At 40.2% G+C, this 21694-nt stretch overlaps 1 protein-coding gene across 1 annotated transcript in view; it reads right to left on the bottom strand.

Moving 5' to 3' along the window:
• SLC2A13 (solute carrier family 2 member 13) overlaps window positions 1-21694 on the bottom strand; it is a 154956-nt gene that overhangs the window by 116044 nt on the left and 17218 nt on the right. The window contains exons 2-3 of the mRNA XM_040544722.1: window positions 8370-8529; window positions 2288-2496 (exon numbers count right to left, since the gene is read on the bottom strand). Coding sequence (XP_040400656.1) covers window positions 2288-2496; window positions 8370-8529 — 369 coding nt within the window. The remainder of the gene's footprint in view (window positions 1-2287; window positions 2497-8369; window positions 8530-21694) is intronic.

Raw genomic sequence — 21694 nt, 5'->3', positions numbered from 1 at the left:
TTCAGTGACAAGAATAGTTGATGAAACAGTTATAAAAGACTTTACAGTTTTGTGTGTGGGACTGGACAATATGTTTTGGTTGCATTCTGTTACTCCCTTGTAGAGAAGGAGTCAAACACAGGCTTGTTTTCAATTAGAAAATGATGCCCTGAAGAACTGGCAAAGATGCTTATGTATCAGTTAATGAAAAAGAAAATCTGTTCTTTTTCAAGAGAGGAAGTGACAGAAGAGGAAAAGACTCTATTACCTAAAAGTAAGCAGGATAATTTTTGATCTACAAAGTTGTATTTCATTGAATTCCACATATTCCACATTGAAAAGCAAGTTGCTCTTGTACCACACACACCAAATTCAATACTGACTATCCAGATAACGCCTCAAGAAATGAAACTAATTACAATTCAACACCACTTGTAAATACCACCTTTAAGTCACAGACAGGTAACAAAAATAATGTATGTCTTGATGCTGACATACAACATAGCTTTTGACAACAACGAAGACTATGGCTGAAATGGGATGAAGTACAATTACAATCAAGTTATAATCAAAATCAAGAATGACCTTAACTATCTAATGCCTGTTTCCTAAGCATTTATAACAAGTGGGACAGCATATACTCATAACTACCCTCACTTTTTAATGTCATTTGATGACAGGTTTGAAGCTGTGGATTGCCTATGAGGAAAACGCTGATTTCTCTGTAATCAAGCTTTTCCATGGGAATGTGCTTGACTTATCTAAACTCCAGTAAGACAATGTCTTTTGGAAAAGAATCAAGAGACCAGAAAGCCTCATATCTAGTGTGCCAGTCCAAGTTATGGCTGTACTGAGGACTGATTTAATAACTGAGCTGGAGTCAGTCCTACTGCAGTCTTACAACAAAAATATATTTAATTTACAAAAAGTGAAACAGCAGAATGAGGGGGGGGGGGGAGAGAGAGAGAGAGAGAGAGAGAATATGAATGTCACACTCTGTAGCCCAAGGACTACAAATACGGAACAGAATGGGTCAAACACCTGCTCCTTTTATTTCTACAAAGCAGAAAAAACTTTAATACCAGACATTAAATGGCTCTCCATGGAATCAAACAGTCCAATGACTACTATGATCAAGAACCTTGGAACAGGACCCAAGGTGTTCTATGAAAATCCACTAAAGCTCTTTATCAAATTGACTTCAAGAAACTTATTTTTTTCCCCTGATAAAGATCCAAAAAAAAAGAAAAAAAAAAATAAAAGGGAAAAAAAAGGTATCCAAAAGCCTCAAAAACATAATGGGAGAAAAATCCAGCCCTACTTCAAATCAGTGATGAATACTTTAAAAATCTTGTCACTAGAATGCATCAAATAACTTTTTCCAGATAAGTAAGTATTCATTTATTGAGTTTGGCCTTAGAGCTTACAATGAGGCAATGACATTAGGTACTATCAGATGTCAAATCTCAATTCCTACAGCTGTAAAATAACTTGCATTTTTCTTTCTGCTACCTCTGAGAAGTTACAGAACCATGCTATCAACATTTAAGGAAGCAAGAACTAAGGTAAGTCTTACTTTACAGACTTAAGATTCCTACCCTAACAGTTCTAGAACATAGCGAAGCAAAAATACTTAGTAGACAAAAAAGATAGTCAGTGGAATGGTAATCTTGCTTCATAAATACATACCGAAGTACACACAAAGTTCTGAGCAAATATGGCATAAGAATACAAAAACAGTGCAAAAGATTTGATTTAGATACTTCATTCTCTTGGGCAGACCAAAAAGACTTCAAAAGCTGCCCTCACTGAAAAATGATTTCAATATTACATGCCTAGGTTTGTAAATCTTTCCAAAGCCAGCTTACCTGGAATTATCATCAGCCAGAATATAAACTCTGTATAATAGGGGCATGTAAAATGCCTTCTGACCTCCCTAATAGCCGTTTGGTCTTTTCCACTGAGGAAAGAAACCAAACTTTATTTTATTTCTACTCTTCAAGATGTGCACTCTTAAACTGAGTAATTTTCTGAATGCAATTCTCACATAGCTGTAGCTAGTATAAACTTAGAATCCTACACAACATTACTTCTTCCTCATTTAAAAAATCAGAACTAAATTTAAAACTGTAGGACTATAAAAACATCTGCTCACCTCAGAAATTACCAGTATATGAAATATTTCAAATAACAGCAATATTGCCAAGAAAAGCAAACAATCAAGCTCTCACAGGCTACAACTTGACCATTTTGTCCGATTTTTAGCTCCTCACTGATACACAGAGATGCGAACAAGCATTCAGCATACCTGCTCCAACTTCTTTTTCTTCTTCTTCAATGTTGTTTTTGATGCTGTCATACTCCTCATCGATTGCCTGGTTGCCACGCATCTGAGACAGAATCCTCCGTGCCCTCTGAGTCTGGCCTTTCTGTATCAACCATCGGGGACTTTCAGGAAGAAACAGGAAACCAAAAAACTGTATAACTGCCGGCACAGCTGAAAGCCCCAGCATGTACCTGGAAATAAATAAAGAAATAAACAATTTTCTCATATTTGGCTACAGAAGCATGCTACGAGAAGACTTGTATAGAGCAGCTCAAGCTTACAAACCAAACCTCCTCCCTTCACATTCTTTATTGCCAGAAATTAAGCAGGCGAGAATCCTATTCTTCCAGTACTGTAGAAAACAAGACCTTCGCTTTCAGTTCCAATGTCTCAGGACGGGCTGAATATTCTGCTGTCGCTGACCCAACAGCCACTGCTTCAGAGGACATTCAATCAGACTAAATAAAAACTCAAACATTCCAGTAGTTTCAAAACTGATAAACCCTTTTATGAAAATATAAGAAAAGAACGAACAGAATAAGAAAGCAAAGACAGAGAGAACAGATGGGTACTGCTGATGACAAAAATGAGACTGAAATCCTGCTAATTGTTTTATGGACCTATAAAAAATGATAAACTCCAAACCAGCCAGCCCTAAATGCTTAATTTGATCAGTAAGTATGTGTATACAGATACGCATTGCCAGGGAATAAGCCTCTTGTGTAAGGAGATGCCTGTTTCTGACTGTAGACAGAAACACCGAAAAAAGTTCATTTAACCAGCGCTGCATCCATTTACACTAGATCTTTCAGATCTCTCTTAAATCTTCAGACAGCCGCACTGCTGTTTTAAATCAAAACAGCATTTTAGGTGCCCAGAGGGATTTTACTATAGACAGCATTAATGCCAGTTCTCTATTCAGCAGAGAATTACCTCTGGCAGGAGAGCTACGCTTCCAGGAGCCAGCACTGACACCTGTGACAACTCCCAGAGACACCACGATTTGCTCCGACTAAAGCAGGGCGAAAGGCTGTGGAAGATGAGCATACCACCATCTTGCATGGGTGGTTCTGATCCACCCACTTCACATTTTTATATTCCTTCAATGACAAGAATTACGAAATACCATGTAATTTTGTTCTGCTTTTTAAATCTTTTTCCCTACATCTGATAAACCATTTGTGCTAGACACTTTACTTTGGCTTCCATTAAAGTCTTTAAATGGAGCTGGTGTCACCTGTGCATTATTGCAAACAACACAGGTTTCACACCAGTTGTCCTAACCACTACACCACCTCCAGAAACCAGCCCTCAGACTGAATATTGCGGCGGTTTGTACTCATAAATAGGTTCACACCTTGAGATCAATCAGGAAATGAGGGGGATTAGCAAATCTCTCCTCTAGCTCCTCTTTTATCCTCAGTATACATGTTTTCACACCAATGGCTCTAAATTCTCTCCCATGGATGTCTTCATAAAGCTCGCTATGCAATGAGAGATTGTTAATAGAGTAGGAAAGAGAATGCAACCGTTAACAAAAAGCTTGTTTCAGGACAATAAGCCACATGTATTTGACAAGCCCAAATGCATTTTGGGTGAATATGGAAAAAGACTTTCTTAGAATGACACTTGCAGATTTAACAAAGAAAACCATGAGCAATACAGCAGGGCAGAAAAATGGAGAATGGGGGAAAAAAAAAAAAAAAACACAAACACGCAAAAGGTAATGTAAAGGGGCTGGCCATCCCTGGATAACGCGCATGTAAGGCCAGTCTTCCCATCCCCAAGCCAAGCCCTCAAGTTCTTCCTAAACTGCACAAAAATTTCCAAAGGTCATACCAGTACATCTTGGTCTGGAAATAAAACTGTAAACAAGTCACTCATTTTCTAGCACTTTAAAAATGATATAGCTCATTGTTAGTTTAAAAAAAAAAAAAGGAAAGCAGGAAAAAGAAAATAAATTCAAAATGCAAAGCTTGTGGAAGGACTATTAGTTAAGCAGTCGTCAGCCACCATATCTAACAAGTGTCACTAATGTTCTCATTCCTCATTCACTAATGTTCTCATTCATCAATGTCCTCATTTCTTCCTATGCTCCTCCCTCTCCACAAACAGTTTTTTTTGGAAGCTATATATAGAATCCCTTTAATATATACACCGCTGAAGCTCAACAAATAGTATATTCAATATCTGTATTAGTGTGCCATTCAGAAAGCCTCTTCTATTTCTAATGACAGGAAGACCGAAACTGTAGAAATTAAAAACACAATTGCTGCATTCTGCCAAACTGCAAGCAAGAAGAAGATCTCTTGGTACATTTAAGTAAACAGATACAGTCCTTTACACTCGAATTACCCCATTTCTGTTCCTCCAAAGCCCTTCACTCCCGTAAATGCAGCAGAACCTCCAGAATTAAGCAGTTGGGTACCTGCAATCATCTTAGGAAGGAAAAAAAAATAAATTCAATGGAGGCTCCTGAAAGCTAGATCTAGCCTGTTAAAACTACCAGGTGGACTCTATTGGATTGTTTATCACAAACAAGATAGAAAAGAAGAGCAGAGAGCTCAGTCACTAAAGTCAGTTTCCAATTGACATGTTTCTGGTCAAAGTGGAGTACAAGGAGCAGGGCAGGAGGAAAACGTTCAGTTAAGAGCATACATCCACTGCAAGTTCACGAGTCATTGCAATTTTCAGATCAAGCAACTTTGATAAAACCAATTTAGAGTAAAAGCAGGCAATTTTGGACATTACATGCAGTGAGCCAGCTTTCAGAAATCTAATATAGTTCTTTCCTATATAGAGTACAGGACTTTGCATTCGAAGCCAGATGTCTAGCAGACCTGAAAAAATCCAGCATGAAATTTAATAAGTCTGCTGTAACATTTCTCCTTCCGAGACATACTGCTGCAATACTATTAAGATGGCATTACCAAGGTTTATAAAGCTAACCTGACATAAGAGTCGGGTTAAATATTTGTTTTCTTTTGTTTGTTTTTAATTTAATATCCAGCATTTCCAAGAACAACCAGAAGTAAAGTTCCGTCTTGGTTTTTGTTGCACTCCAATGCACAGCCATTCAATCACTACCAGCTACGATAATTGCTGTAATTTTCCTTCTTGTATGGGATGACTCAGGAGTAAACATCTGTGATGTCTCGCCACGTGCACGTTGGGCACTCTTTCCAGGTGACAGACCATCTGTACACTTCTCTGCTCAGCCTCAGGTTGCAGTAAACTAGCTGAGGACAGAAAAGTAAGCAATCCCCAGACAACAGCTCCAGCACTGCAGCTGAGAATCCCTGCATACCTCACCATGAGCAGAGCCTCAGCTTCTGCCCAAAGCATCTTCAACAGTTTCACTTCATTTAGCTCCGCTCAGTCCTGCAGAACAGTGCTTGGCACGTACATAAAACACAGCGTTATTGCATTAGCAGAAGTTATCCAGCGTGAGCCAGCAGGTTGCAAAAACAATTCCTCCTCATTACACAAAACACCACGCCGCATGTGGAAGACTGGGACCACCAACATGAGAGTGAGCTACAAACCAGGGATAGCTCAGCAAAGGATCACTGAGACGTAAAAGCAACAGGAACACATGACAAACGAGGCTGAGAGAACCTAGTCTGTGCTGCTCAGAGAAGAGAGAATCAAGGGGGGATCTAATTGCATCTTTCACATATGAAAAGGAGCTCGTGGAGGAGATGGAGACAGACACTTCTCAGACGTACGCTGTGGAAGGACAAGAGCCAATAATCACACACTGCAACAAGAAAAATTCAGATCAAAGCTGAGGGAAAACAGTTCTTCACAGTAAGAGTGATCGAACATGAGTGAGTTGTCCTGAGAAGTGGAAATGGCTACCCGTGGAGATTTTCAAAAATCAGCTGGACAAAGACCTGAGGAAATGAATCCAACCTGATTTAGCTTTGATGCTAACCCTGCTTGAAGAGCTGTAAATTAGCCTTGAGACCTTGGAGTACCTTCCAACCGATTTTTTCCTGTGATTCAGAATGTGCAGTAGATCCATTCTTAGCTGGATTTATTTCTCCCACCTTGAAAGCTGTAACATTTCCTTCCCCTTCACAACTCCCTCTTTTCTTGATTAAAATTCAAGGCAGCAGATTTTAATTTGTCTGAACAGCTCCAATAAGATCAATACTTGTTAGATACTGTGTTAACGTGTATTTTTCTTCCAATATAGTAGCATTTACTGAAACATACGGATTTCAAACAGGTCCCTATCTCATATGCATCAGCCCACTGAGGGGAAAAAACACAGATACATCCACAAAAGCCTTCCCCAGCTGAATCCCTAACCCATGAGGCAAACCAAACCCAAAAAAATCTGCCCAAAGAGAAAGCACACAAACACTTGTAACAGTAACAGTGACCCAGAGCTCCATTTCTAAGTAAATATCTTTCCTGTCCATTCGTCAACACCCAGCTTCATGCATAGGGACCCCTTACGTTAGCAAATTAGTTAAGCTAAAAGTCAATTTAAAATAACAATACAACTGGACAAGTGGCATTGGGGGTCAAATACTTAGTTTATTTTACCTAGACATGCATTAGTGCATATCATGATAACCTTTTCTAAAAATTGACTGTACTTCATTAACTGCAGAAAGGGATTAACCACCCTATAAAACTAAGTTTTTCTTTCAGTGAAGGCTGTTTCTCAGTCCTCCATAACTGGACACATGGTCTGTGGGAGCATGCGGATGCATTGCAATAAAAAGGTCATCAGAAGCTTCATGTGGAAATGTGAAATGCTATTTCCATTTCAACTTGAGTATACAATGCATTTTCAGAAAGCAAAAAGCAGAACTAGAATTGACTATATTAAATAAAATCAGCATGAAGTGACTTTTTTTTTTCTTCAGGTCAAAATATGGCATCTTTTTACATAAGAGGCAAAGGAAGCAATCATATGGACAAAAAGTAAACCCCTCAAACTTCTTTAATTTTCAGACATATGCAGATTAACCTATAGATTCATCACGAAAACATTACCTTTTTTTTTAAATGCATATTTCTTTACATACTAAAGAAAGACCAGCTTCTAAGTATTTCTGAATACCAAGTCCCAGATGAATTGTTCGTAACTTCAACTACAAACATCAGTCCACCTAGAAATCCTTACTCAGCTCCATCAGAAGCCAATGAAAATAATAATATTTAATTTGTAAGCTTTTCTGGAGGTCGGAGGATCATTCAAATTATGATTTTCAAATAGCAAAACAATTCCAGGCTGTAGCAACAGAAATGGAAGACCTTACAGCAACGTGCACCCCTTTCCCAAGAGACTTTCAAGAGAACAGCACAGCTAATTAAGCACAAGTTTCCAGAAGCTGGAATGTGTAGTGTAAGTTATTCCTCCCACACAGTTCTCCTAATTATTTTTTCACATCAGCACTGCAAGTAAAATACTGAGCCACAGAAATGTCTAATCACTCAAATGACACACCACCATAAAGAAGGCAGGTGCAGTCCAGAATCACTGAGCAATGTCTACACGAAGATCATATCCAGAAAGTAGAGAAAAAGAGAAAAATATTATTCTATATAACCCAAACTTTTAACTATAAAGGTATCCTACAGTATCTGTCACTTCATTTCTCATTAGATTGCTACTGCTCAAGTTAAGAATATTCCATATACACCTCTATTTTGTGCACGCAGCACCACAATCACTGGAAATTTGCCTTTTGAAAAATCAGGATGTAATTATTCTAAATGCAAAAGGCAAGCTACTTTTATAAACGTCGTAACAATCATTCAAGCTTGTTGATGCATCCATTTTAAAGTTTAGTAAAGTCAGAAAACCTAGACATACTGTGAATATTAAGCTTAAGTGAAAGCTTACCATTGTACATCATTTAGCAAAAGTTAATTATTAAAGTTCCATTTCAGTATGCAGTTTTACCAGTTTATATGTGAACTCTGTTTAACCAACACGAATTATGATAGCTGTCAACCACTAAATGTTCTTTCAATTATTTACCTAGCCTTGCCCAAATCATAACTACGCCAGTTTTCCTTTTAGCAATGAAGACTCACAAACCTCCATCCGTCCTTCGCGAGGTAGCTGAAGATTCCGTCCACGACACTTGCGAAAAATTGCCCTCCGGTGATGAACAGAGTGTTAATGGTGACTAATCTGCCTCTTAAGTGTGGAGGAGCAACTTCTGCGATGTACACGGGCACTGTCATAGATGCTACACCTACAAGAATAAATTAGATTACATTTATGAAACTGAAAGAGATATTACATCCTTTTTCATCATAAAATACTATGCTATTTAAATGGAACGAGCTGTAAGAGTGGGATTTTCCAGGTTCCAGAAGATGACAAGGAAGAAAATACACCTAATGAACTCCAGAAGAATATCCAGAGCAAATGGGCACACACACTGGCTGCTAGTGACTGCATCCCAAATTCAAGGATTGATGCAACGATGCAAGTAATAAGTCACTAATTCACATTGTGTATACACCAAGGTTAAATAAAATGCATAAATATATTTACAGTTTTGAGATAAAGAGAAGCTACGATCCAAGTAAGCATTCATAACGCAAAATGCCTAACTAAAGGTTTTACAAGAAAAGACACAAAGCGTTCTCAGTTCTGTTATTGTTAGACAGAACGGATTATTTCTCAACTTTCCTGGAGGTTAAAACTACCCCAACACCATACTAAAAGTTCTACCACCATAAGGAGGCAAGGACTGAAGCTAAAGCACGGATGCCTTTTATTCTGTCTTGATATTGGCAATATTTCTTGTGAATGAAGGGCTGGCTCTAAATGAGCCATTTGTGCAAAAGACAGAAATGCCCATGGGGAAGACAAACATGCACGCATACACGAACCATAAGAACAGATGTCTGGTGACGTATAAAGAGCAGAGCTGAGTACAGCACACAATGGGTGCCATATCCACCAACAAATTAATGCTCATTTAAAGGAAGTTTCTATTCCTTTTTCATTAGAAGAACCAAAAGCGACATCCAACCATATATATTTTTTGGGGGGGGGGCTAAAAAATGGAAATAGGTTGGTGGCACACACTCAGAAGCCCATTTCTCCTGAAGCCAGCTGAGATACCACCTCAGTAGATCGAACACAACCTGACCAGCAGTGGGGACACCATCTCCCTCAGCCCGTCCTCCCCGGGGCAGCCCCACCACCTCCACCAGCACAGGCCAACGCCACCCCACAAGCAGGAGCTGGGGTCGCCTCACTGGGTGCACGGGTTCCTGAAGCACAGGGATGGTTTCCACCACACGCGGCTGCAGCAAAGCCTCGTGGTGTGAATACCTGGCGGAGGGTCGGCGAGGTGCCCGCTGCCCAGCTGGCTCACCAGACTAAGAGCACAAAACCCCCCGCAGCAACAAGGTTAGCCTGACAGAGCTGCTGGAGCCTCCCAGAGTTCGAGTGAGGAATACAGATTGTTTAATAATAAAACAGCATCAGAAGATCTTTTTTTTTCTGATAGAGAGATGCTTGCAGCGGCCGCTCCACGTGATAGCCCAGTTCCCGGCAGAGCTCCCAGGACACACCAGTGCCTCCTGCTGTTATTGACTCAGCAACTCACATACAACAACAAAAATCACATAAAAGTGTCGGGAAAAAAAAAATTTAAAAATTTATTCAACCTTTTTTCAAAGTGAACCAGAATGCACCACGGAGAAAAGCATTTAAATAGCCTCTTGCGATATAGAAGCAAATTTTCAAACACGCCTCACCATTAGGGATATTTCTCTTGCATCTTTCACATTAGTGTTTTAACTGATTACAATTAAAGCGATGGAGATAGCACACATATAATGGAAAGGCCTTTACAGGAAAGCGTAGGAGTACGTCTGCTTTCTCAAAACAAAAACCATCAACCAAGGACCAGCCACGGAGACCTAGGAAAGGCTCGGCAGTAGAAAAAGCACCAAGCAGCCCCCCTGGTGCACTTTAAATGGGTTTCCAGTAATCACCAGGTTTGACAATTCATGGACCAGAGATGTTTGATATCTCTGGAGGGTTTCATTTTTTTGGTTGTTTGGTTGGATTTTTTTTTTTTTGAGACCATTCATATTTTGCTCTCCACTACTCTACTCGGAGCAATCATCACTGAAAAGCCACAATGCCTCAAAGCTGGAAAGAAAACACTTTGCCTGCCAGTGGCTATTTAATCAGATGGGCCATAACCACCTTCCCTGCTGACTACAAGAGTGACACGGAAATGAAAGGTGATTGAATTCAGAGCAGCAGGAATGATGTGGGAGACCAAGTTCTGCCAACAAGGAGCCTGCAGGTACAGAAACAGGATTTGGTCTTCCAATATGGACAGGGAAGAGAAATATTGTTCTGCTCCCGCCTTTCAAGGGACAAAAAGAAAACTGGCCTTACATCTTTCTCTTGGAAGCTACTGGAAGTCAGTCCCAAGTATTCATCCTCCCCATCGTCTGCAAATATGGATATCATTAAACATAGCAATAGAAAAATAGCACGTATTCCCAAGAAGGCTACTTCTGAAATAACCATCCAGTGAAGCTACTTCAAGAGGTAGCAATGGCAAGGTCTGTATTTGCATTTTACTGGAAAGTAGCTAGAAGGACATGCACAACCAAGAACAATAGACGACCTGTAAGAATGCTACCTTTTCCACACTCATACTTGAGGGGCATTTTAGCCCATTTGGTTCTTTCTGACAGTTGATTTTACACAGGATCTGCCCAGAAATCTTGTTTCAATCACAACAGACAAATTTGCTTCTGAGGCATCCAAAAAGCAGAGCCGTGCCACTGAACAGAGCACCAACAGCTAGGGACAGTGCTGGAGCACACCGTCAGCCCCGGAGCACTGCTGGAACCACTGATAGCTGTGGGTAACTAACACTCACCATTTACTGAAAACCTAAAGCCTGTTGCTTTAACATAAGGGTAGTTCGAAGTTTAAAACACCTTTGTGAAGTGTCTTGAACAAGAGCCGAGAGCAGCAGGTTTACTGTTTCTGCTGTGATCTCACCAGAAAGTTAATGGCTACAGGACTTAGCAGGGAAGAGGGAAGCCCGCACACATGCAGCAGGCCAGTCACAAGCTGCCCAGTGACTGCAGGTATTCAGCTGGCATTAATACAAGAGTTGTAATGATTTATTTTCAAACTTGCAATGAACAGCACGTGATTTCTTAGGAAAACCTATGGAGTTAAGAGTATTAGCTCAGAATTGCATAGAATTGTTTAGGTTGAAAGGAAATTTTGGAGATCATCTGGTGCAGCTTGCCCAGGACCTTGCTCATCTAGGGCAAGGTGTCCCTGCCCATGGCAGGGGGTTGGAACTAGGTGGTCTTTAAAAGTCCATTCCAACCCAAACCATCCTATGAGTCTATGCTCTGTTACGCTATAATCATCTCTATGGGTGGATGATCTCCAACCAACATGATTCTGTGATTCTACAGCTTCCACATCAGCTTTCTCCCCTTGACACTTTTCACAATGTTGCTGCCTTGCCTTGTACTCTGACCTTACTGCCTCTACTGGGTTTCCCAAAACCTACAGGTTCAAAACTTCCAAACTAAAAACTCAGTTCAGCAGAAAAAAATATGTCATGTCATTTACCATTTAGATATCAAAACATATGTATTGCTACTCTGAGCCTGAAACGCAGAGCAGCAAGTTTCAGGAGATGGGGGAAGGCAATTAGGAAAGCCTCCCCAGTTTGACTGGCTGCCATCCAGCCAGCACCCATACAGAAAAGCAAAGTTATTTCTAAAAAGATCACCAAGAAATATATATATATATATACACATATATATGCTATTCTGACACAAACCAAATTAAGGAAGAATTCATAGCACTTTAAAGGAAAAAAAGCAATATTTTAGACTTTATAACATTATTCACACTGTAGTTTTGCTTTCAGCCGCCTCAGAATGCATTCTGCAGATTTTTCTTTTTCAACTTAAGACCTGCTACAGTCTAGGAGAGCGAGTTAAATGTTAATCAACTATAAAAATATCTAAAATACATAACCAGTATTCATTATGTAGTTATTTTAATGGACAGATATTAATCAAATTTGAAAGCAAAGAACAGCTTTCCTTGCAAAGTAAATATGGCTGCAATGTAATCTTTTCTTTATCTTTCATATGAGAATGCTTTCATTTACACTTAGATGACATTTTCTAATATGCTCTCACTGTTAAAGTGCTCACACCAAATAAAAGATCCTTGCTGCAGGCAAGTATATTACTACCTAACTAATAAAGCTGATAAGTGACAAGATGTGAGGAAAAGAAAATGAAAACAATTAACTGGAAGTCTGTCAGAGAAACTATAAGCTCTACATTGTGTACCGCAGCTGTGAAATCTGAGAAGAGACAGCAGAAACCCCAATCTTTATCCACTGGAGTAACCAAGGCATTAGCCTCCTGACCTCTGTAAAGAATATGGTTCAGAAAAAATATAATTGAAGGTTCTTTAAGTTTAAACCACAAGATGCAGCTAATTATTGTACAGGAAACATCAGATGACTTGATGGACTGAAATCATCATATTAAATGTGTTTTCCACTTCTAAAATAGTCACGACACTAATTACTAGAACTGCTACTATAATCTGCAGATTTACCACTGCAAAGCAGAGACAAGAGAGAGTTCACAGCCCAATTTTAAGACAATGAAACCATGTGTGAAAAGGCATCTTAGAATCCCATTACCATCCAGAAAGGTATTTTCAGTATGAACACGTACGCATTATAAAGAGTTCATTACGAAGTTCAGGAATGAAGTCAATAAACTTACTGACAGGAGAGTTAAAAATGATGGGATGACTGGCTTGGGTAGCTGAGGGTAGATGAGAGGAAGTGTGGGATAGATGAGTGGATCACGAGGTGGACTGAGAACTGCCTGGATGGCAGAGCTCAGAGGGCTGTGGTCAGCAGTGCAGTCTAGTTGGAGGCCTGTAACTTGTGGTGTCCCCCAGGGGTCAGTGCTGGGTCCAGTCTTGTTCAACTTACTCATCAATGACCTGGACTATGCAACAGCGCGCAGCCTCAGGCCGTCAGCTGATGACACAAAGCTGGGAGGAGTGGCTGACACACCTGAGGGCTGTGCTGCCACTCAGAGGGACCTCAACAGGCTGGAGGGAAGGCCTGAGAGGAACCTCACGAAGTTCAGCAAGGGCAAGTGCAGGGTCCTGCACCTAGGGAGGAATAACCCCAAGCACCAGTACAGGCTGGGGGCTGACCTGCTGGAGAGCAGCTCTGCAGAGAGGGACCTGGGAGTCCCTTGGACTCGATGATCTTGAGGTCTCTTCCAACCTAGAAATCTGTGTCTGTCCTGGTGGACAGCAGGCTGACTATGAGTCAGCAATGTGCCCTTGTGGCCAAGAAGGCCAACGGTAGCCTAGGCTGCATTTGGAAGAGTGTTGCCAGCAGGTCAAGGGAGGTGATCCTCCCCCTGGTGATCTACTCAGCCCTGGTGAGGCCACACCTGGAGTACTGTGTCCAGTTCTGGGCTCCCCAGTACAAGGGGGATACGGAGCTACTGAAGCAAGTCCAGCAGAGGGCTACTGAGATGATTAGAGGACTGGAGCACCTGTTGTACGAGGACAGTCTGAGACACCTGGGCCTGTTTAGCTTGGAGAAGAGAAGGCTGAGAGGGGATCTGATCAATATGTATAAATATCTGAAGGGAGGGCATCAAGACAATGGGGCCAGTCTCTTTTCAGCTGTGCCCAGTGAGAGGACAAGAGGCAACGGGCACAAACTGAAGCACAGGAAGTTCCTGCTAAATATGAGAGGACACTTCTTTACTGTGAGGGTGACAGAGCACTGGAACAGGCTGCCCAGAGAGGCTGTGGAGTCTCTTCCTCTGGAGATATTCAAAACCTGCCTGGATGCCATCCTGTGCAACTTGTGCTGGGAGTCTTTGCTTGGCAGGGCAGCTAGACCAGATGATCCCCAGAGGTCCCTTCCAACGCCAACCATTCTGTGATTCTGTAAAAAGATTGTGAAGGAGAAGCCCTAGGATAATTAGGATCATTAAATATGTATTTTAAGAAATTAGATTAATGTAGCAAAAGAGAAGGACTAAAAATGAAATCCAAGCTCTTGTTCATTAAAAAAAGCATTTGGAAATAAATACTAGGGAGATGGAATAACTCTTTTTTTTTTTTTTCAAGATCAGATAAATACATTATAAACATATCCTGTAACAGCTAGGACTTCCACTACAGCTCAAATCATATCTAGCAGACAGGAGGGAAGGTGCATCATATAAACAACAGATGAGCAACAAAAGCTGGAGACAGGATATTGAATGAGATGCACTTCTACTCCTAACATAATAAAAAAGCTCTAAGGTATCAGGGATGTAAGTGTCTATCATTTCAACAGCATCAACAAATAACCAGCTTCAGCAGCAGCAAAAATACTGGGAAGGATTGGGAAGGATTCTTGGCAATTTTTTTGTAGTTGCTGTATTGATTACCAAAGAGGTTCATAAAAACAAAGAAACCATACACCCCACAACTCATAATTGCCAGCCTTTTGTGCTTGGGGAATAAAAAAGGCTGATCATTAATATGAAGCCCTAAGGAAACCCTTCCAGGAGCTGGTGTCTGTGTGTCATTTTGTCATTCTGTCTCTCCTTCCCACCAGCTTGTACCAACCCGTTGCATCAACACAACTGAACCCACTGGTAAACCAGCTCAGAGGGTATCCCCCTGCCCATGCAGGCTTTTATACCACTAAGCTCCCTTAAACAGCTCACCACGAGATCCAAAGCTTGTACTGGCCCATAGGCAGAACCACGTATGATAGCAGAGATTGGCCTAAACCACCTTGGGACTCCACACCATCTACTTCAAAACTAAAATCAGGACATGAATCACAAGAAAAAAAAAATAGCAAAGATATTCCGTCCTGTTTCAGTGCTCTCACAATCCAGTAATGGAGCCATTAATCTCCATTAACATCAAAGAACAGTCAGAGCTCATTACAGAAATTTGTATTGTTAGAGGTTCCAAATAAATAAGCAGAAACAGAAATTACTCAAACATTTCATTTCAGGAGGGAATGCCTCATTCACTGGGAAAACATTCTTTGCTGACATATAAAGCTGCACTGCGATACTTTAAAAAAACATAACTGTTATCTTGGTTAAAATATACTCTATCACATATAAATGAACTGTCAAGAGCAAATTTTCATTAAAATGTTAAACTTTAATGCAAGCAACTTTAAATTTCACTTCATTAAGAAGCTGCCCGTGGTGGTTTATGCTACTTGTAAGGGTTCCAAGCAGCTGTAGCAAATGGCTCTCCAGATGGAGGATTTGTGGAGGCCACTTGATGAAGAAGTGAGTTCGTGGAAAAGAGAATCAGGAATGAAATATTAATAGACAGATGAAGAGATGTTATGCTATGAGAAAGTTTGAATAGGAATTTAAGGTTGGTGAATTGTTTTGGTTTTAATTAAATAGGAAATCTGATAAACTTCTTATGTCTTGGACACTGGACATACAATTTAAATTTAATTCCTTGAAACACTACTGATTCCAGAAGTATATCAGATTATACAGATGCTTTCATCAATAATTTTCTTTCTGCAGTATTCCCACAAATTATAGTATAAAGTTCATACTTTGTTTCTGACAAGAAGGGCACTCTTGTCAACAGATAATTTTAGAACATTTTTGCATCTGAGTAGTAATATTCAAAGGGATAAGGGCAGGAAACACATTAACTTTGTGAAAGCAGCAGTGAGTTCCACAGTAATCCTATATTCTTGATTGTCAGCCTCAAGAAGAACCATTTAAGTAGTTTGTGGGGAGAAGAATGTCTATCATTAACGAAGGACACATTTTATCGACACAGGGTATTTTTTCTAAAAGACCATTAGCTTTCACAAACACATATGTGAGCTGGAACAGTCACCAACCTTTATTCTACAGGCAGCTCTGAAGCATATTGTAAAGTCATCACCAATTATAAGGATTCACCAAAACAAAAATTAAGCCTTTCTGTAGTCTTGTAGAGTCCTTGTTACAGTTAACACTTCAGTTTTCAGTAATGACAGTCAGCCTGAGGGGATATTAGAGTGCCTCATTAAACAAGCTAATGGGAAATATTTGAGAAAGCAGCACATTTGTACACTGTTCTAGTACACTAACCACTTGCCTAGCAGATAAAGCTAAAATCTTCATTGAAACAGCTCTTGAGTGCAAATATCAGGGGAAGGCTCATGTCCACACTAATACCTAAGATTTCCACCCACCACACATATCTAGTAAAGGCATTAACAGCAGTTAAAAATGGTTACTGGAAGTTATATCAAGGATGTTTGGCAGCACTCAGCTACAGCAGAGCTCTGAAATACGTCAGCTCAGCGTGACAAACCACTAGCACTGAAAGCACATTAATTTGTGAGAACACAAATCTCAGTAACCAGCAGATTTAAGCGCAGCTCCTCTAGATTGGGGGTCTAACGTCAGCAGACTTCACCAAAGTCTTGTACTTTATTTAAACACTAATTTATCCAAGCAGAATGAGCTGTTTCATCTTAGAGAACCTGTATTGTTGAACATCTAATACACAAAGTTGTTGCTGACACTTATGTTCTTATCCAGACACTGACCCAAACCAGACTGACTATTATTATTAGTGCCCAAAACCTATGTTGTTATATAGCATCCAACTGTGAAGGAGTCCAGTCTCCTAAAGAATCTGAAGGAAAATCAATGAAACTCTTCCCTAACTGATATTGTTTCAATTGTATACAACAACTTTACCTTAATGAGACAGGATGAATAACTTTCTGCTGTCCACTTGAAGACTTTTCACTGTCATGGGTATCAGTAAGGATCAAGAACACAGAATCATAATTCAGAAAAAAAAAAAAAAAAGCAAAAAAAAAAGCACAAAAAAGATAAAATAATAAGTGTGCCACTAGAAATAACCACAACTGTCATATTGTGAATGCAAAACCAACTGAGATACCATTAATCTTTGTGAATTGCATCACAAGCATAAACTGTCCTTTGATCAAAAGGTACAGATGCAAACCCAAATCTTTGGAAAAAAAAAAAAGAGAGATGCCAACAGAGTACAACTCTTGTGTAACAAAAGTGCTAAGATCTTTCTCTAACATCTCTAGGGCAGTATCTGGCAAGAATAGTGTAAAGAAACCACCTATCATAGCAGACACACATGACTATCTAACAAACTGAGTATCATGAAGGAACTATTCATCACAGGAACTATTCGTCACATCCCTACACTGGGATTCTGCAAGCCAGGGAATCTGGTTAACCTGGAAACTGGGTGGTTACAAAATGGGGAAAAAATGAGTCAAGAAACTTGAGGCAAGATTGAAAAAAGCCTACCATTTACAGGCTAGAGCATGAAAGTTTATTAAAATAAAACCTAGTTTGTTCAGTTTGTTACTTAGTTTACTAAAATTAAAATTAGACCTGAAATCATACATAAAAATTCACAGGAATCTTTAATGGCATTTATAACTCACATAGAGTAAATAAAATATTATTCACAGCCAGAAAACTGCAAGTATTTAATTCTAACAAATAACATCCGCATGTTGAGGGCAATACAAGACATGCCAAAATCTGTGGACACCTAGAGAATACGTAGGAGAGCTAGAGGGGGAAAATACAACTTTCACAATATGAGGAAGGGAAAGAGAATTTTGCATGAAAGCAAATAGGAGTGAGAAAGTTTTTCAGGTCAGATGAAAATTAATATTTAAAAGCATTGGAACCACTTCAATTAGAGGGTTCCCATTCAATCTCAGCCTCAACATTAGTACTATAGAACAGTTCCTTTGGGGAATAAACTTAAATATATATATTTTATCCAAAGTACTTTAAGATTATTCAACATTACATTAGTCCAAAAAGATGCAAAGAGAAAATTTAGTGTGAGTGTTAAAGTCAGGAGAGGGATTTAATTAAGCGTAGACAAAATATGGGCCTGCGCGCACCTCATGAGGTTCAACAAGGCCAAGTGCAAGGCCTTGCACCTGGCCAGGGCAATCCCAAGCACAAACACAGGCTGGGTGGAGAATGGATTGAGAGCAGCCCTGAGGAGGACCTGGGGGTGTTGGTGGATGAGAAGCTCAACATGAGTAGGCAACGAGCGCTTGCAGCGCAGAAAGCCAACCGTGTCCTGGGCTGCGCCAACAGAAGGGTGGCCAGCAGGGTGAGGGAGGGGATTGTGCCCCTCTGCTCTGCTCTCATGAGACCCCACCTGGAGCCCTGCGTTCAGCTCTGGGGCCCCCAGCACAAGGAGAACATGGACGTGTTAGAATGAGTCCAGAGGAGGGCCATGAGGATGATCAGAGGGCTGGAGCTCCTCTCCTGTGTAGAGAGCCTGAGGGATTTGGAGTTGTTCAGCTTGGAGAAGAGCAGGCTCTGGGGAGACCTTACAGCAGCCTTCCAGTATCTAAAAGGGGCCTGTCGGAAAGCTGGGGAGGGACTCTGTCAGGGAGTGCAGTGATAGGACAAGGGGGAATGGCTTTAAACTAAAAAAGGGGAGATTTAGATTAGATATTCAGAAGAAATTTACTGTGAGAGTGGTGAGGCCCTGACTGAGGCTGCCCAGAGAAGCTGTGGATGCCCCATCCCTGGAGGTGTTCAAGGCCAGGCTGGATGGGGCTTTGGGCAACCTGGTCTGCTGGGAGGTGTCCCTGCCCGTGGCAGGGGGTTGGAATTAGATGATCTTTAAGGCCCCTTCCAATCTGAGCTATTCCATGATTCTATGATACATCTTTTTTGGGGTCATTTACACAACTATCAATTTGTATTTAATAATTTGAAGTTTTCAACATTGAAATGGATTTTTGCTTTTTCCTAAAACAAACCAGGCAGGAATAGGTGTGTTATTTCTGGAACAGCATTTCTAGGAAATGTGAAGGGAAAGAAAAGCTCTTTCAAAAAATATACATATATGCACATACGCAGGGGAGGGAGTATCACTGATTTTCAATACTGAATTTGCTATGGCTCTCTACACCTGACAAGTACCAGAAATTGTGATGAAGTGCATTTCTGAACCATTAAAAGAAAACAAGACTATCAGCCCTAAAAACACACACACACACAAAAAAAAAAGACTACCTAAATCACTGAAGTAGACAGCCCTAATTTATTTTGTTTCTGAATTAATTTTAATCAAGCACTATTTGTAAAGATTCTGTGAACTTAACAAGCTGTGGAAAATATTTCATTGTATATTTGCTTACAACTTAGTGAAAACTTTTCTTTTTTAGCCACATTACTGAGCTTGTCACTTCAGGAAAATAAGAGCGTTTATTTTTCTTCCACCTGAAAACCAGAAACACAGCATAGTTTTCTTTATGATGGCTTGTATAAATATATAAGACAAACTTTACTTCATTGTGTTTTGAAAGTGAAGCTTTAAGTTTTAATAAATAGTAATTGGTATCAGTAGTGCTTTGCTGTAGACTCCTGTTAGCATGTGCAGAGCTTGCACAGTACAGCTGCTCGCTTACATCTGGAAAGAACAGGCAGGTGAGCGTGGCCAAGTCACGGGGAGAGATAAGGAGCTGCTTCCTCAGCCGGCTGCTCCTCCCCTTCCAGCAAGGCATGGGATCAGGATGCGGATCTGCACCTGAGCTACTCCTTTCCCACTCTGGCCTTGTCGTCTGATGGCTGACATGGCCTCGTGCTAAGGCACGGGATCAGCACAAGCAGGAAGAGAGCGGACATCCAGCTGGTTGTGCTGACTCAGCCCAGCAAACAGCAACTTCCAGGCGGGAAGCATTGCCTTAGAGTGACCCTGAAAGACTTGGCAGGACCCACCCGCATAACCATTCATTTATGCTAGAAAGCCAGCATTAAAACAGTGCAATCCTTACATGTTAAAAAAAGCAAACCAAAAAGCCACACACACAAGAAGAAAACCTACACACACAACCCTACGACAACAGCAGTTGAACACTTCAAGGCTTAGTGAAGACTTAGTGAAGATTTTCTGCGCAGATAAATTTTATTTTCAGAGGACAAGGTTAGGAGTTGGAAGTTGCACAGTAAATGAATACCCCTTTTACCCCTTTCCAACTTTGCACTTCTGTTTATAAACCACTTTTTCTGTCCTAGTAAAGTGATGCTTTACCCAGCTTATGGAAGTGAAAGCACCCAGCTTTATGGAAGTACCCAGCTTTACCCAGCTCTAAGGGAAGTGATGTTTAAAACAAACAAGACAAGCATCAGAAGCTGAACTTTAGAAGCACGCCTTTAACTTAGACCTGAAAGCCCTGCATCTTCAACTAAGAAATAACTTGGTTTTAACTGTGTCTGTTTCTACAAGTGCAATTATTAAAACAATTGAGACACTTTTCTGTGCATTGCTTTAGGTATCACTGAGTTAACTGAAAATCCAGCAATGGACTCCAAACACATATCTTAAGATGAAGAGAAGAATGCATTTTCTTACTAACCACTTGTCATTAATTTCAAAAACAAATATAGAAAGTAAGACTAATCTCATTGCAAACTTACTATTTTAGAGAAAAATTATGGAGTAACATTGAATGTGTTCATACACTACTCTGGAAAGCCAGAATATTTATAAAAATACACTGTCTAGTTTACATTTCCAGTAATTCTTTGTTTGCAACACGTAAATACATTGCAACTATCAATGAAGAAAACCGTAGTTTAATACAAATTACTATATTTAAATTACCCACTTATGCAAGACACAGGATCATTTCTAGGAAGACAGATACCAGCTATAGGGCTTTATAGCTATTACTCTGAAGAGAAAAAGAAAAAAAAAAAAAAAGCCTTGCAAGCCTTTAACAACCTAAAGCCAATTTTAAAAAATAAGTTTCAATTATATCATTATAATGCAAGTATAATGTATCTGTGAATGTAAGCATAAGTATCATTGTCACGAAAATATGTCACAGTGAATGTTTTTTCTTTCCGTGGTAGATGTTTCATTCACAATGTTGTGTCTACATGCTACGTTTAAAACAAGTGATCCATGTAGAAATAATAAAACGCATTTTTGACCATACAGAAGAGTAAATGGTGTCTGTATTTGCAGCGTTGAAGGTTGGTGTGGGGGGACAGAAATCAATGTAAAGCTTCTTCCTCAAGATACCTTCCAAGGCATGCAGGTTTTGCACGCTAGGGCAAACAAGGGTGTTCCCAGTATACACAGGTTAAGTCAACACCATGAGTTTATAGTCCAAGCACTGCCTGTTTCTTTGCTTTATGAGAAGTCAAATACCTAGCTCGCATGCAAGTCCTCCCCAGGGTCTGGAGCTTCCCCTCCACCTTTTCAATGACAGCTGCCAGTGCCAGTGAAATGCTACTGTAACAGGAGATGGACCTGACAAGATGAAGGAC

This window comes from Cygnus olor, chromosome 1 (genome assembly GCF_009769625.2).
Source record: "Cygnus olor isolate bCygOlo1 chromosome 1, bCygOlo1.pri.v2, whole genome shotgun sequence".
Lineage (NCBI taxonomy): Eukaryota > Metazoa > Chordata > Aves > Anseriformes > Anatidae > Cygnus > Cygnus olor.
Note: the sequence above shows the minus strand (reverse complement) of the source record. Positions and strands in the feature narration are given on the sequence as shown.